Consider the following 16203-nt stretch of genomic DNA (forward strand, 5'->3'; position numbering starts at 1 on the left):
AATCACTTTTCTTGAATCTGAAATGATATGCGGTCACTGTCCCCAGCTTTTAGAGTGGTACATGTGAAAAAAATAAAAGGACCTGCTTCTCAGTTACTGCACTGATAGGGGATGAGAGGGGAAGGAGAACTGGATACCAGCAATGTCTCCTGTATTGTGATGGGGCCTGCTCAACCTTTGGCATGATTTAGGGCCTCAGAGGTACTCTCATTTAAGGTGTGCTTCCCAGAGCTCCCTATGCCCTTAGAATCAAGGAAGAAGAATAGTTGTAGGGGACCCCAGCTGTGCCACTGTGTCACGAGTCCATGAATAGGGATGGTGGAAGGCTGACCTACAGGCTGTGCTTCTCTACAAGGACCAGTGGGGTGGGGAGAGAGGCACCTGCCTGGGGCACCAAGTTAAGAGGGGAGCCAGAATCAGCCCTCCATCCCTGCTGAGTCTATGCCCCAGCAGCATTGCCATGATAGGATTCCAAAACAGTTCCCTGCTACTGCTGCTTTAGGACCAAGAGAGCTGGGGCTCTCAGGAGCTTCCCCCTATCCTTCATCACTCGCAGAGCCTACACCCTCTGCCCTGCTCCCCCTCAGAATCACATGCCCCCCACTGCTTTCCAGTAGGGTTTGCCCCAGTGCCAACTTGGCTTGCTACATCACTGCCTAGGGCTAGAGACTAACTGAAAATTTAGTCCAAAGTACTTTAACAACTAACACTAGTTCCAAAGCTGAGGATCCACTCATACAAAGCCAGTATGCACAAAATGTACTGAGTAGCTGCCTCCCCAAAAACCTGTTATTTGCACATAATAGGTGTTTGTACTGAACAAAATTGACACACACTTTGTTAGGAGCACATGGCTTTGTGGTAGCAAAGCAAGTGGGGCAGTGTTTTCTCTCCTGTGAGCTAGTTAATCCCAGTGTTTAAAGCCAAGCAGGGTGTTGGATTGTTTGAGCTGTGGTTGTCGTTATTGTTTCTGACAGGTGATACTTTTTGTCTCATGTTCACAGACCCAGAGGGTTTCTGGAGGGACATCAGCTGCTCAGCAGCATTACACAGTCAACTTCTGTGGACAAATCTCACTGCCTCTGAACAAAACCAGGCAAAACTAGTGGATCCTTCATCCATTTTGTAGGGATCAGGGTTCTAAGATGAAGCAAGTCTGCTAAGCAAGGGGTAAAAGCTGTGATGAATGAATGTCCCAGCCCCAGAAAAGCTTCTAGATGCTCACCAGGCTGTGGTTTTGGGGTCCTATGTACTCTTCAGTTTCTCTTGGTTTTCACAGGGCATCTCACTGACTCTCTCCTTGGCTTCTCTAGCACATCTCCAATGCACTGCCAGTTACTTGCTCATGGAAATGGGATCCCAGTTCTGATCCCCAGACACACCAGAAGCCTAAAAAATCTTTCCCAGAGCTCTAACACTGTGCATACCCTGGTTTCATCTCTCACTTTGGCAAGGCCAAGTGATAGTGGTGGAAAACAGATGTATGGGCTTTGCATGGGGTTCTATAAACTCTAATATCACTCTCAACTTTAACTAGCAAAAGAACAACGCAGATTGAAAAAAGCAATGAACACACCCGTACATATTTACCTGCTTCTGATTTCTCACTGCTCTGGAGTGATCTTTAGACTTAGTTCAGAATCCTCTAAGAAGTCCAGGATCCCGCTCCTTCTGCATGTGGTTTGTCCTCCCATTCATGGCATATCACACTGTGCAGCTAGTTTCCTCCTCCTTCACCTGCTCCTGCAGTCAAAGGGCCTCCTGGTGATGTACTGTAAGTGATATTCAGGTTCCAGGACAATTTTGTACCCAAAGTATCAGAACAGCCTATTCACCCTCTCTTTATGACAAAGATGTATAGAATGGCTACACAGAATTGAACCAAGAAGTCAATTTGTGATCTGGCTGTATTTTGGAAAGGTACTGAAGAATAAGAGATATGAAGAGTAGGCCTCTATTAAAAATCAGATGCCTATTTTGCAGTCTACAAGAATATTTTTTACATGGTTCTAGCACTTTATACAATTTGAGCCTAATCCAAAGCTAATATAAATATTAGAAACTCCATTATGAAGCTGTACTGATTCATGCCAAGCTGTACTGTGGATCTAGCCCTGCTATAGAAGGAGAATGGATAAGGCTGTCCCCAGCGAGGACATTTTTGTAAGTTCACCAACCTGAAGCTTTTCAGCTGAGATTTTCTATGCCAGACATCCCTCTCAAGGCATATAGGTGTTAGAAAGTTTGAGCTAAAAATATTTAGCCATTTCCCAAGAATGAGATTAGGGTAAAACATATTGCTTGGTCCTGTTGAAAATACCAGTAATTCTTACACCTGTTTCATTAAGCAGTTGTAGTACTTGCATGGTTTGAAGCAGGGACTTGAATTTTGTCAGGGGGGGTTGCCCTGGTGTTAGGGATTTTCCTCTCACCATTTCCATGAGAATCTGTTCAAATTTCACCAAATATGCCTCTAAAATTGCATGTTTGGAGGAGAGACTCTATACAATTTGACAGATTTTTTTAGAGTCCATCTCCACTGGACATGCTTAGCCTAGAGATGAGGGATCTGAGAAGTACAAGGAGGAAAGGGCAAGACTCTAGGCTAATGGGTGGGACACAGCTAGGAAGAAGGGGAACTGCATTCCTAGTATTTATGTATTTTATCCAATGGCTTTTCAGTGTCTCAACAGAGCTGGGAGTAGAGGCTAGAACCCAGATCTTCCCTCCCAGGGGAGTGCCCTCATCACTAGCCTGCAGTGTCATGCTCCCACCTGCACTGTCCCTTTCTGTCCCCTTGAATCTAGAATTCCTGCTTGAACACTGGCACAGCTTGAACAGGAGTTGAAAGTGCCTCCCTCACCTCACAATTTTGTGCTGCTACTTTTTGCCAAAGTGCATGCCCCTGTGAGTCCACATTGGTGTGGGGCAAACTGCCCCACTTTGAGGAAACTGCCCTTTTCCCGCTCCTCCTGGCTCCCAGTGTGCTGGAGGAGCCAGGGGACAACTAAAGGAGTGGAGATGTGTTGGCCAGAGTATCTTCTGGGAGGACCAAGCCTCCATGTCTGCTGGCACATGCTCCTCTTGTGTGTACCATGCTGCTTTTTTTGTGCTGTTTTTTTTTCTGCTACTGGAATTTACTGGTAGCAAAATTTGTCCCTGCACTGCAAATATGCAGCATGGAACATGTTTTAATGCTCTGGGCGTGTAGTTTATGGCACTGCAAAAAGGTCTGTGGTGCCACAAACTGCATGTGCCTGCACATCTGGATGTGGCTCACATGTCCAGTAGCAAAGCTGGTGCTGCCTAGCAAGCATCAGGCACCTCATTCTTTCCTGGATCTGGTCCTTCTTTCCCAGGTAAGAACAGACTGCAGACCAGGAGCTGGTTGCCCTCTAGTGTCCACTAACCAGCAAGGCATACTTATTAAGATGCGCCATTGTGCCTTTGCTACTACAGTTCACCCTCTGAGTTGCTGGTGGTCCTGAGAAGGTGTTGTACGGGATGTGTATGCAGGCCAAACCAGAGGTGGTTTCTCAGCTGAGGAACTCACAGCAGGAGCGTGGCTGTGCTCTTCGCTGTTAGTTCCCCGGATAGGTTCCCCCTGCCCTCTCTCACACATCAGTCTCCTTCAGATACCATCACTCTCTGCTCCCCATTTGCAATATTACAGGACCCCAGGAAAGGAGTGCACGATGATGTGGTTACTAGTGTTTTTAAAGAGGGGAAAAAAGGTATGAAGGGGTCCACCTTAGGGTTACTAGGTCCACTGCATCACTGATCCTTAACCAGGATGCCTGAACCTGGCGTCTCCCCCACTCCATTAGAGAGAGGACAGAATTTCATTCCATGTGTTTTGTGGAGCTACTGTCATGTCTGAGGGTGGCATGGGGAAGTGTGGTTATGAAATCCTCACTCTGGCATAAACACGCTTCCCAATGCCACCCTCAGACATGACAGTAGCTCCACAAAGCACATGCAAGGCCACCACATTGTTTTTCAGTAATTTCTCCTGCCACACATTTGACTGTGATCAAGCTATGCTGTGACCACTGCTTTCCAGGAGGACTATCCTTGCTATTATTAGTGCTCCCACTGCCAGTCAGCTGTATCCTTCTGTTGTCTCAGTTTTTAGATTGCAAGCTGGTTGGGGGTAGGCAGGGGCTGTCATTTAGTTATGCATCTGTACAGTACCCATGTGTAACACGTTGGGGTCCTAGGGGCAGCTATGAGGTCTCAGGTGGCTCCACAACCCATGTCCTGCTCTGCCTCTGGGGTACTCTCACCTCCTTCTTGCCAACCACACCTTGATGTACCTATTGTATAGAAAGGGAGGCTGCCTCGAGTCCTAGAGCGAGCTTTACCCCATCCACTAGCCAGCAGGCCCATCCTGCACCGCCGACTTTGATCCAGCTCCTGAGCTGCATGAGCACTCTCTGCCCATTCATGCCCTAGGGCAGCAATAAGCCCTAGGGGCTAATTCCTTGGTCAGTTTGGACCTACCCATGCCCCATACCTTGCAGGTGTTGCTGTACCATCCCAATCTTGTCGGGGCTTTGACTTCCTCGGCCTCCACTCCATTTCTCTTTTCTGGGCCTTCTGTTAGGTCTGGCTTCAGGGCACCAGCTCTAGTCTTGCCCTGTTGGGTGCCAGGCCCCTGTCTCACTCTGCCTTAAGCCTGCCCCCGTCAGGGCTCAAAGCCATTACATGCCCCTAGGGCACTAATGGGACCTCCAAATTCTGCCCTTCTGTCCCAGCCCAAACCACCAGCATGAACTGTAACCAACCAGTAAGCCCCGTGGCTAGAACATAAACTCTCCCGTCTGGGCCCACCAACATCGACAAAAGGGGAAGCAGTCCTCTGCTTGCTCCTCTAAAAGTAAAACTTCCCCTCACCTCTGGTACCTGGCTAAGCTCCCAGAGCCTCACTGGTCCTCCAAGGCAGCATAGCACATCATCTAGCATTCCCTAGCAGCAGGAGCTCCTAGCCCTGCAGCTTGCAGGGCTAGACAGCCTGGCTAGCTCAGGCCCTGGGTTTATATGCCTCCCAGGGCCCTGCCCCTTCTGTTCAGATTATTTTGGCCTGCAGGTGCCTGCTAATTGAGCTCATTGACCAGTTACTATGGCAACCCAATTGCAGCTGCCTGGACCGCAGTGCCCCCTTTCTGGGCTGCTTCTCTCAGAGTAGCAGTCTGTTACACCAGGCAACTGATCTGCGGCCTGCGAGCAGAAGTAATACAAAACGTTGATGGCTTTTAACGTCTGATTTCACCACAGCCATGTTTTCCTCCTTGCAATATAGACAGAAGAGTCCCTCCCATGCAGACTGTGGGCCTCCTGTTGATACCTGCCGGAGCAGACAAGGCTCATGACTGCAGTTTGTGTCCCAAACAGCACAGCAATGGATTGAGATACCAAGTTATCTCTCAGGCAGCCTTGTTTTCAGTGCAAGCAGCTCTGGCTCCCTGTCTGTTCCCCTGGATTTGTTAAGATCTTCCTTTTCCATGCTCTGATCTGTTGCCCTGCAGTTTCCCCTCCTAAGGAAGCAGCTCAAACACTAGAAGAAATATGAGACGAGTCCAAAGATTCATTCAGAAACTCGATGTGAATTCAATTCAAATGAAACTGCAGACTTGTTGCCTCCCTGGCTGAGCCTTTTGTCAAAATTTGTGAGGAGGCGGCAGACACCTGGCACCAATTAACAGTGAAGTAGAAGACAGTGTGGGTTCATGGATAGACCTGAACTGCAAAGCATGAGGACAAGGGGCTATTCAGAGCTGTCACTGTCCTGCAGAGAGTGCAGGGAAGTCACTTCCTCTGTGCTTCAATTTCCCTATCTATAAAATGGGAGAGCTATGCTAATCTCCTTTGGGAAGCACATTGACATTTTGGAGGAAAAACACTGTAGATGAGGTAGCAGTTATTTGGACATGATACATTTTCTTATTTAGCTTTCTCAGCTTCTAACTTAAAGTACAGGTTTGTCTTTTTTTTTTTAATACACCTTCACAGACTTTTCAGTGAGCTATTTTCTCTTTCCTTACCGTCCCTATGTTTTTCAATTGACATTTATAGAGACTGTGACCTCTACAATTCAAGGATATAATAGTTTCAATGTTTTAATGGCTGCTAGCTGAGAGCCTAGCTGATTTGACAGGACAGGAAATGTGCCTGAATTTGGAAATAAATAACTATTGAAGTTGTGTGCATGCAACTTCTGCAGATTTGCAGAGGTATGTTTTAAACACAAAAGGTAATAGGTGCATTTAAATCAGTGACTGTTTAGACTAAATGAAAACTATTTTTACTGAGACATTGGTGAGCAGAATGAAGTGCTGTGCACCATGCAGAAAGTCAGACTAAGTGATCTAATGATTCCTTTCTGGCCTTAAAATCTGTAAATAATCCAGGGCAAACTACTGAACCCTGGCCCACTTTTGTTAATGGATATACAGATTAAAGAACACATCTGATATGCCACAAATACACTCAGACAAGGTTCCTTGGGTGAATTTGATATCTTTTATTAGATCAACCCAAATGGTTGGAGAATAGTTATTAAGCAAGCTTTCGGGTTCAAAAACCCTTCGTCAGGCTAAGGAAGCTTCAGCAGTTGGTGTGTGCTCTTCCTTTTCATTCCATCCAGGAAGAGCACACACCAACTGCTGAAGCTTCCTTAGGCTGACGAAGGGTTTTTGAACCCGAAAGCTTGCTTAATAACTATTCTCCAACCATTTGGGTTGGTCTAATAAAAGATATCAAATTCACCCAAGGAACCTTGTCTGTCTTGATTTCATACATTTCTTTCCACTGGGACACCATTGTAACTCATCTCATGACAGTCATTCCTCTCCATTTACTGCATGAATTCAGACTACAAAGATTAATATAGCAAACCCTTAGACCCACTAGCCCTGGAGCTGCCTCTGCTCTTTCTGAGCAAGCTGTGCACTTTGCCAGTATGGGTTAGCAGTGGAAGTGGTTCAACATCGAGAGCACAGAGGATCAGGGGGAAATAAAAGCAGGCAGCTTATAAACTATTCTCCTATTCTATGAGAGGCAATGCGGTCAATTATGTTCAACTGTACACTTCTGTATGAACAGACAATTCTAATTCGATTTACCCATGCTTCTTTAATGAGTGAGTAGCTACTTTTTAAGTAATGTTTGGCTGCAGCAAGTAAATCACCTTGCAAAGCATCAGCTGCTAAGAACAAGCAAGCAAGCAGGTATAGTCTATGAGCACTCTAATTGAGCACTTTGAGGGGAAGTCTCAAAAGGGATTTCCGTGGCTCTCATTTTTCAACAGGAAAAATAACCCACACCCACTTCTCCATCACTAGCTCCTCTCCCCTCCCCTTCCAGCCCTTTCCCAAGACAGGGGTGCCAGAATGAACACAGTATTTAAAAAACATACCATCAACTTATATAAAGGCAGTTTTTACAGGTCTTTCTCTTCCTGATTTAATATATTCTAACATGTTTGGTTTTATCTGCCATTGCACATTGAACTTATTTTTGTTAAACTGAGACAGGGAAGCCCAGCCCTCCTTTCAGCAGTTAGTTAATTTAGAAACCAGCAAGTTGGATGTATAAACTCCTCCAATGGTATATTAGCTGGCATGTCAGCCTGAATTTCATCCCATTGTTTTATCCAATTATAGTGGTTCACGTCCCCTGAAAGAGTATCATAGTTTCATAGTAGTTTGGGGTCAGAAGGGACCTGAACAGAGCATCTAGTCTGACCCCCCCGCCACTAGCCAGAGCACACACTGGGATCACATGACCCCAGACAGGTGTTCGTCCAACTTCTTTTTGAATTTACCCAAGGTAGGAGCGAGGACCACTTCCTTAGGAAGTTGGTTCCAGATCCTAGCCACGCTAACAGTGAAATAGTGCCTCCTAATCTCTAACCTGAACCTATTCTCCAGCAGTTTCTGGCCATTGTTCCTCGTCACCCCAGGTGCTGCTGGGGGGAATAGGACCCTTCCTATTTGCTGCTGATCTCCCCTAACAAGTTTGTAGGCAGCCACCAAATCCCCCCTCAGCCTCCGCTTGCTAGGGCTGACCAGGTTCAGGTCCCTCAGCCTCTCCTCATAGGGCCTGCCCTGTTGCCCTCCAACCAAGCGGGTGGCCCTCCTCTGAACCCTCTCAAGGCAGGCCACATCCTTCTTAAAGTGCGGTGCCCAGAACTGGATGCACTACTCCAATTGTGGCCTGACCAGCGTTGCATAGAGGGGGAGTATCGCCTCTCTGGACCGACTTGAGATGCATCTTTGGATGCACGACAAGGTGCAGTTGGCTTTGCTGGCTGCGGTCTGGCATTGGCGGCTTATGTTCATCTTGGAGTCAGTAATGACTCCAAGATCCCTTTCCGCCTCTGTGCTCTCAAGGGGGCAGCTCCTCAGCCTGTATGTATGCTGTGGATTCCTTCTCCCCAGGTGCAGCACCCTGCATTTGTCTACATTGAACCCCATCCTATTACCATCCGCCCACCTCCGTAGTCTGTCTAAATCTAATTGCAGCCTCTCTCTCCCTTCAAGCGTGCCTAGCTCTCCCCACATCTTGGTGTCATTGGCGAACTTGGACAACCTGTTTTCTACCCCCTCGTCCAAGTCGCTGATGAAGATGTTGAACAATGTAGGCCCCAGGACCGAGCCCTGGAAGACCCCACTATTCACATCCTGCCAGGCTGAGTATGACCCATCCACCACCACTCTGGGTGCACCCCATCAGCCAATTTTTGACCCATCCAACTGTGTAGGCATCAACACCACAGTCGCTCAATTTATTAATGAGAATGGGGCGAGAGACAGTGTCAAAGACCTTCTTAAAGTCCAGAAAGACTACGTCCACGGTGACACCATCATCCAGGGATTTAGTTACCTGGTCATAAAAGGCAATCAGGTTGGTCTGGCAGGACCTGCCTTTGATGAACCCATGTTGATTTCCCCTGGGCATGATCTCCCCTGCCAGCCCCTCACAGATGTGATCCTTGATAATTATTTCAAGGATTTTCCCCAAGACCGATGTAAGGTTTATGGGCCTATAGTTTCCTGGGTCCTCCTTTCTCCCCTTCTTATAAATGGGGACCACATTAGCTAGTTTCCAATCTCCAGGCACCTGGTCCGTGGACCAGGATCGCTAGTACAGCTGGGTCAAGGGCACAGCAATGACCCCTGCCAGCTCTCCCAACACCCGTGAGTAGAGGGCATCAGGGCCTGCAGATTTTAAAACATCTAGCCCTTCCAGAAAATCCCTAACTACATCTGTGCAGACCTGAGGCCTGGCATTCTCCTTCTCCAGACTTGAATAACTTTAGTAACTGTGGCCTCTTTGCCATTTCACTGCACCTCAACCTCTTCAAATCATTCATAAAAGTATTAGTACCAGTTCCAGAACTGGCCCTTGAGGCACCTTACTGTTAAACCCATCTGCTCTACTGAAAAGGGATATTTTATTCCTATATGGTGTTGTCCCATAGCCAGTTTCCCGTCCTTTCAGCAGGTGACTGTTTACCTTTGTTATTAGCTTTTGTGAGGAATTTTGACAAAGGCTTTCTGCAAGTCTAAATAAATACCAAGCAGCTCTCCTTCACCCCTATTCGTTGACACACAAAGAATTCTAGTATACTGGAGGCCTGATTTACGTTTACCAAAGCTGTGATTATACGTGTTTATGAAAGTACTCTGCGAGTCTTGGCATTAACGTCCATTATTACATTGGTACTTGAGTACTTACAATTGGGAAAACGATATCTTATGAAGACTTGGTAAACAAAGAGATCTTCTAGATGCATTATCTTACATAGAAGAATACAATTTTGGCACTCGCACAATGCTTAGCGGTGTTTTTCAAAAGCAAGTGCTGAGATTTAGGAAAGACCTGTTTCTGATAGTAGGTAACCTTTGCTGTGATCTGAGAACAAAGCCTCTTTACAGGGGGCATATCTACATGTGCAAATGCTGCAGGGTGGATTTACTCTAAAGTAAATTTCTCTACAGTAAACCCACCCAGGCAGGCATCTAAACATGTGAGGATGCAGGAGCACTAATTTACTGCTCTTGGTAGCAGTCTGCTTCCACCCCCTCTAGCCCTGCACTGGCCCCCTGCAGCAGCCAGGGGGTGCTCTGTTTCCCCTGAGTACTAGCCCAGGGGCTGGCAGGGAGCACTTTTTTGGTGGGGGCTCAGAGATTGCTCCCTGCCCCTGGGAGCTGCCTGCTGCTGGGGCATGCTCCACCACTGGAGCCTGGGCACCAACAATGTCCCCCTGCCCTAGCTGCAGGGAGCTCCTGGCCCTGGAAAAAGCGGCAGCGGAGGGGTAGTTCCTAGCCCCCTGCCCTGATCCACAGGTGGGGCAGCTAGCAATGAGCCTTTAGCTGGGCAGGGATTCTCTGCCTACTGCTCCCCCGCAGCTCTTTCCAAGGCCACACCTTTATCACCTGATCAAAGCATGGGGCTGGGACCTGCCTCTGATTGGGACAGATTCTGGCCAGCACCACAGCTGTGCAGGGAAGTCTGCACATACAGCCTGGAGGTGGTTGGGGACTGTCCTGTTTTAGGCAATCCCCAGCCAGTTCCAGGCTGCACATGCAGACTTCCCTGCACAGCCCAGGGCTGGCCAGGAACTGTCCTGGTCAAAGGCAGGTCCCAGCCAGCTCCAGGCTGGGCAGGGAACTCTGTACTAAATGACTCCGCAGTAACAGCTCATACAGATGCAGCTAGTAAACGTCTGCATGTGTAGACGGTGATGCTTACTGCACAGTAATCTGCACTAATCTCGAATAATGTGTTCGTGTAGACATGCCCAGGATGCAGTTATAGAAGAGAAATTTAACTAACAAATATTAATGGGCATTATTGTCTCTCACAATTATCCAGGGACCGTTTGGGTAAAGATCAATTAAACATGTTGATAAAGAAGCGAGGCAGATTTTCAAAACCTGTTTCTACCGGCAAAGGCTACTGGGCCTTCATGAATTATGTCACTGCAACATCATTTAAACTGTAAGCTCTTTGGGGTGGGAGCTGTTAGTCACTATATTTGAATGGAGCCTGGAGATCATGATCAGAGAAGGGGGTCTCTCTCTCCCTTTTATAATGCAATGCAAATAATAAAATCATCAGATAAAATTTCCAAAAGTGATGCTGTTCCTTTCAATCATTTCATCAGAACTTAAAGTTGGAAGATGTCCCCAGGAACTTGAATACCAGTATGATAAATTGCAGGTGCAAATACCTGCAGGTGCATAACAAAGGGTTTGGTTTTTTTGTTTTGAAAAATATACTTCTTTTTGGCAAAATATACCACTGCATATGTTGATATTTCTGATGGAGTTGACAGAGTGAAATACTTTGTATCTAATTGTGAAGGTCACTGAGTATTGAGCACTGCCTGAGGACAACTACTGGCCCAGAAAAGGAGTTTTATCACCTTGTTGAAAGCCATCAAGCTCATCAGGGACAATGAATATGAAATACTCATAAGCTACTCCACTCCCTCCGAACAATGATTTTTCTCCACAGGAGGCCAGCAAATGGGCCAGCACAATTGACGGAGAAGGATTGGGGGAAGCCCCATAGTGGCAGGGGACTGAGCACCAACTTGCAAAATAAAGTCTGCTCTGGGGAGCTGGTGATGATCACTGCCACCTGGAAGCACTCACCAGAGTGGACAGGCACAAAAGACACTGCTCAGCCTGCAACATAGGACACAATTGAACCCAAAGAAAGGGGGAGATCACACACACCATCTGTAATTCTCAAGTGCTTTCAAAGCAAAATAACTTATTAAGAAAATCTTTGTTTCCCTGACATGTCCCTTAAGGAATGAAGTTAGAAAAGAGGACAGTCCTAGAGGCAGGTTTTGACATGGCTCAGCAGCACCACCCCATGTCTGAAGAAAGGTCTTCAGCCTGAGAGATTGTTTCCCATAGACCAGTGGTTCTCAAACTTCTTTGTACCAGGACCCATTTGTAAACATGGATGGCCAATCCCAACCTAGTGCCCCTCACTCCCAACCCGCTGCCCCCCACCCCCATACCCCAGGCCCACAGTGTGGGGCAGAAGGTGGGTGTGTGGAGGGCATGGGGGGCCCCAAGCAGCCTGGCCTGCAAGGGAAAAGCCATGGTTGCCCATGTTTTTCTCCTTTAAAGGAGAACCCATTTTTAAAGTTTGTTGATTCATTTTTAAAGCTTGTTTGTGACCCTGTCAAAAATCATGAGACAAACTCTCTGTCCCCATGCTTCAAACAAAAATCATAAGATAAACTCTTAAAAAAAAAAATCAAGAGATTGGCCTGTAAATCATGAAACGCTACTTTTGAAGTGTGTGTGGGTGGGGGTTGTGATGGTCTGGGGGGCTATGGGTGTGTGTGGGGGGGTGAAGCCTGGGGAAGGTCCTCCTGCACACCTTGGCAGGATGTGGGGTACTGTGGGTCAGAAGTGAGAGGCAGTAGCAGGGCTCAGGGGGCTGTAGCTTGGGAGTGAGAGGCAGACACACAGACAGCACTCACCTGGTATGTGGAAGGGAAGGGCAGATCAAGGCCCCCCCACAGTGAGGGAGTGGAGCGGGGCGGGTCACCCAAAGGCGCAGGGGGGGCATGTGGCTCCCTGTAGCAGTGCGCAGCCTTGGGGGAGGCATGGGGGTGGGGAAACATGTCCCGTGGGCCAGTGGCAGGCTGCCTGCTGCGGGCTGGGCCCTGCTGCCTTTGCCCCAGAAGCTCAGCTGTGTGATGCTGGTGTGTTTTCTGCTGGCAGGCAGGCAGGGGATGCAGGGCATGTTGGCTGCGCGGTGTGTCCCCTGCCTGCCCAGTGGCAGGCAGCACACTGGTGTCATGCGACAGCTCCCGGGGCAAAAGCAGCAGGGCACAGAGCCCCAAGCCCACAGCAGGCAGCCCGCCTCCAACCCGTGGGAGCTTGTGTCCCCCATGCCTCCCCCAGGGGTGTGTGCAGCTGTAGGGAGTTGGAGTCACATCCCCTGCCCCTGCATGCCTCTGGATGACCTGCCCCAGCCACAGGGCCCCATTCACCCCAGCCCCTGCTCCACTCCCTCCCTCACTGTGAGGACCTGCCCCTTCCCTCTCCTCCCCACAGACTTACCAGCTGGCAAAATCTGGAGATCTGAGGGTTTGATTAGGAGACCGTGAGTTGGAGTTATTTTGACTTAGACATCTTGAGTCTCGTGACGTTTTCCTGACAGTTGGCATTACTGAATACATGAGGACAACACTGATTTTCTGTCCAGCTACCAGCAGTACCTTCTGCATGTTTGATAGAGCCTCCCCATACACGCACACATATCTTTTCCAGTTTATCTTCCTCAGGCAGATGACTGGGTTGCACAAAACATCCTTTTAGAGCCAGCACTTCTTATGTCAGGTAGGCAAGTCCTCTGTAACCAGCATATTTACATTTTACCTCCTTGAACACTGGCTTCCACTGCCCTCAGCTTCACCACTAGTAAGCACAAGGGGGGAAGAGGAATACATCTAGCACATGGTAGCAAAGGCAAATGGGTCATTAGACGCTGATTAATTCTCCAGCATGGGATTTCAGGCTTGTCACACTCTTCTCTACCACTCCATTTTGGAGGGGGTTTGTTGTTTTCTTTAGCTGCCTCAAGAATCATTTAAAATTACTTCAAAGTTTTCTTTAAAAGCTCTTTTATTTGAGGCAGTGGCTTGGTTCTTTGGACTTTGTTATGAAACTCACGTTTGAGATTAAGAAGTTATGATTCCTTTTGAGGTAGCTGTGGATGTTTCCCACCTTCGTAATCAAGAAGGGTGGAACAAAGTTATTTCAAAGCAATCATCTTCAACTCAGAAGCAGCCGTCTGCTAGTTCTACAGCTATGCTGACTTAAGAACATGACAAAAGCTATACCTCCTGCAGCTGATGTACCCAGGCCAACAAGACCCCTGGTGTGGACACAGATTTGTCAGCAGAAAAGCCCGTTATGCTGGCATCTGCTACATCTTCATTGGGGACTCTGTTACTATATAGTTATACCAGCATACCTATAGACCTAGAGAAGCAAGTTAGGAGCAATGGGAGAAATTATGCCTCAATCTCAAGAGTTTACTTTTGTCTGATTAAATGAGTTGAGTTTTTATATTTATCACCTCATAAAATTGTTACATCTAAAACTGCAATAACATATCAAGCTTAAAAATAAATCTATTTCTTTTGAAAAAATACACAGTTAAGAGTTAACTGGATCTACAAGAAATCCTTGCAATATGCCATAGACTGAGTCTACAACCCAGCCCCAGCCAACAACCAAAAGCAAACTGCAGTGACTGCTGGTCGCACCTCAGAAAGGTTCGGTGAGTCTTGATTAGTTTCCATCCCTGTAGCCAAAAACACTTAACAGTGCACTGAAACTGCTTCACCATACAGGCTGCCAAGGCTAGTTCTTCTATGTCAAAAAAATCACACCAGTGCACTGTAGGTTCGGCTCAGAGAGAGGCTGGGGTGGGCACAGTCGGTAAGGGCAGTTCCATGGAAGGTGTCTCAGCCACCTGGGCCGGGCTGGGCTTGCGAAGCTCCAGTTTTTCATTGAGCTGGTTGTAAAGATCCTTCACAGCCTCGCTAGTCTGTAGAATAAGAATTTAAAAAGTCACACTTTATTCTAGTTGCTGTTAGGCAGTGCACTAAATACTGCAATTACAGGGAGTGTTTCAACACAGAGGAAAGTGGGAAGAGGAGGTTATAATCTAATTAAGTCAGAACTATGTACGCTTTGAAAGCTGCTATCTAAAACAGAACACATGCTCCATTAAGCAACTTCAGGGAATGCAGCTGCTAATTTGCACATGGCTTTCTTCTAGTAACCCTTCGTACCTGCTTAGTAGGTTCCAAAGACTTCTGGAGCGACTCCAATTTGGTAGGTGCCATTTTGTGATGCAGGTGAAGTAGCAATCTTAGCACGTGTCTATGTACATTCTCCTTTCTGTGAAGAGCAATTTTCAGGTGGTGAAACGAATGTAAACAGGCAATATTATGTTTACGCTTTAGAGCACAAGTTACAATGGTTGTCAGAGTAACTACAGTCAAGCACTAAAAATACTTGTAGAAAAATGGCTTGTGTGCTATATTATATGAATCCTGCCTTAGGCTTCCAAGAAATTAATATCATCTTTTTGCAGACAAACACATTTTCTGTGCAACTGACAAAGCGCAATGCTGAAGCTCTCTCTAATGTTCAAAACAGAAATGGGATGCACAGTTAGTGGGAGGGGGAGGTGCACCCAGGCCTAGGGTCAGTGAGGACCTAGTTGGGGAACTTCTGGAGGGACTGGACATATTTAAATCAGCAGGTCCTGACAATCTCCACCCCAGAGTGCTGAGGGAATTGGCAGAAGTCATTGAGGGACCCCTGGCATGGCTTTACAAGCACTCGTGGTGCTCTGGTGTGGTGCCAGAGGACTGGAAAAGGGCCAATGTGGTTCCCGTTTTCAAAAAAGGGAGGAAGGAGGACCCAGGAAACTATAGGCCAGTTAGTCTTACCTTGATCCTGGGTAAGCTTTTTGAGAGAATTATCCTGGCGCATGTCCATGAGGGGCCAGCAGGGGAGATTATGCTTAGGGGCAACCAACATGGGTTCATTAGAGGCAGGTGCTGTCAGACCAACCTGGTGGCCTTCTATGACCAGGTCACAAAATCCTTAGACACAGGTATAGCAGTGGACGTAGTCTTTCTGGACTTTAGGAAGGCCTTCAACACTGTCTCTCACCCCATTCTCATTAAAAAACTAGGGGACTGTGGCGTCGACACCTACACAGTCAAATGGGTCACTAACTGGCTGGAGGGCCGCAACCAGAGAGCGGTGGTGGACGGGTCATTTTCGACCTGGAGGGATGTGGGCAGTGGGGTCCCCTAGGGCTCGGTCCTCGGACCCGCAGTGTTCAACATCGTCATCAGTGACTTGGACAAGGCGGTAAAAAGCACCCTGTTCAAATTTGCTGATGACACTAAGATGTGGGGGGATGTGGGCACGCTAGAAGGGAGGAATAGGATGCAATTGGACCTGGACAGGTTACAGGGGTGGGCAGATGAGAACAGGATGGGTTTCAACACTGACAAGTGCAAGGTGCTGCACCTGGGGAGGAAGAACCAGCAGCATACCTACAGGCTGAGGAACTCCCTTCTTGTCAGTGCAGAGGCAGAAAAGGATCTTGGAGTCATTATTGATGCCAAAATGA

The 16203-nt window shown here is 47.6% G+C and overlaps 1 protein-coding gene across 2 annotated transcripts in view; it reads right to left on the minus strand.

Moving 5' to 3' along the window:
• Positions 1–13629: 13629 nt before the first annotated feature.
• The window catches only part of NELFB (negative elongation factor complex member B), a 27172-nt gene continuing 24598 nt past the window's right edge, over positions 13630–16203 (minus strand). For both annotated transcript variants that reach the window (XM_025211209.1, XM_006029684.2), the window contains 2 exons: positions 14843–14951; positions 13630–14595 (listed from right to left, as the gene is read on the minus strand). In XM_025211209.1, the coding sequence (XP_025066994.1) occupies positions 14458–14595; positions 14843–14951 (247 nt within the window). In that variant the 3' untranslated portion in view covers positions 13630–14457. The remainder of the gene's footprint in view (positions 14596–14842; positions 14952–16203) is intronic.

This window comes from Alligator sinensis, unplaced genomic scaffold, assembly GCF_000455745.1.
Source record: "Alligator sinensis unplaced genomic scaffold, ASM45574v1 scaffold323_2, whole genome shotgun sequence".
In the NCBI taxonomy this organism is placed as follows: Eukaryota; Metazoa; Chordata; order Crocodylia; family Alligatoridae; genus Alligator; species Alligator sinensis.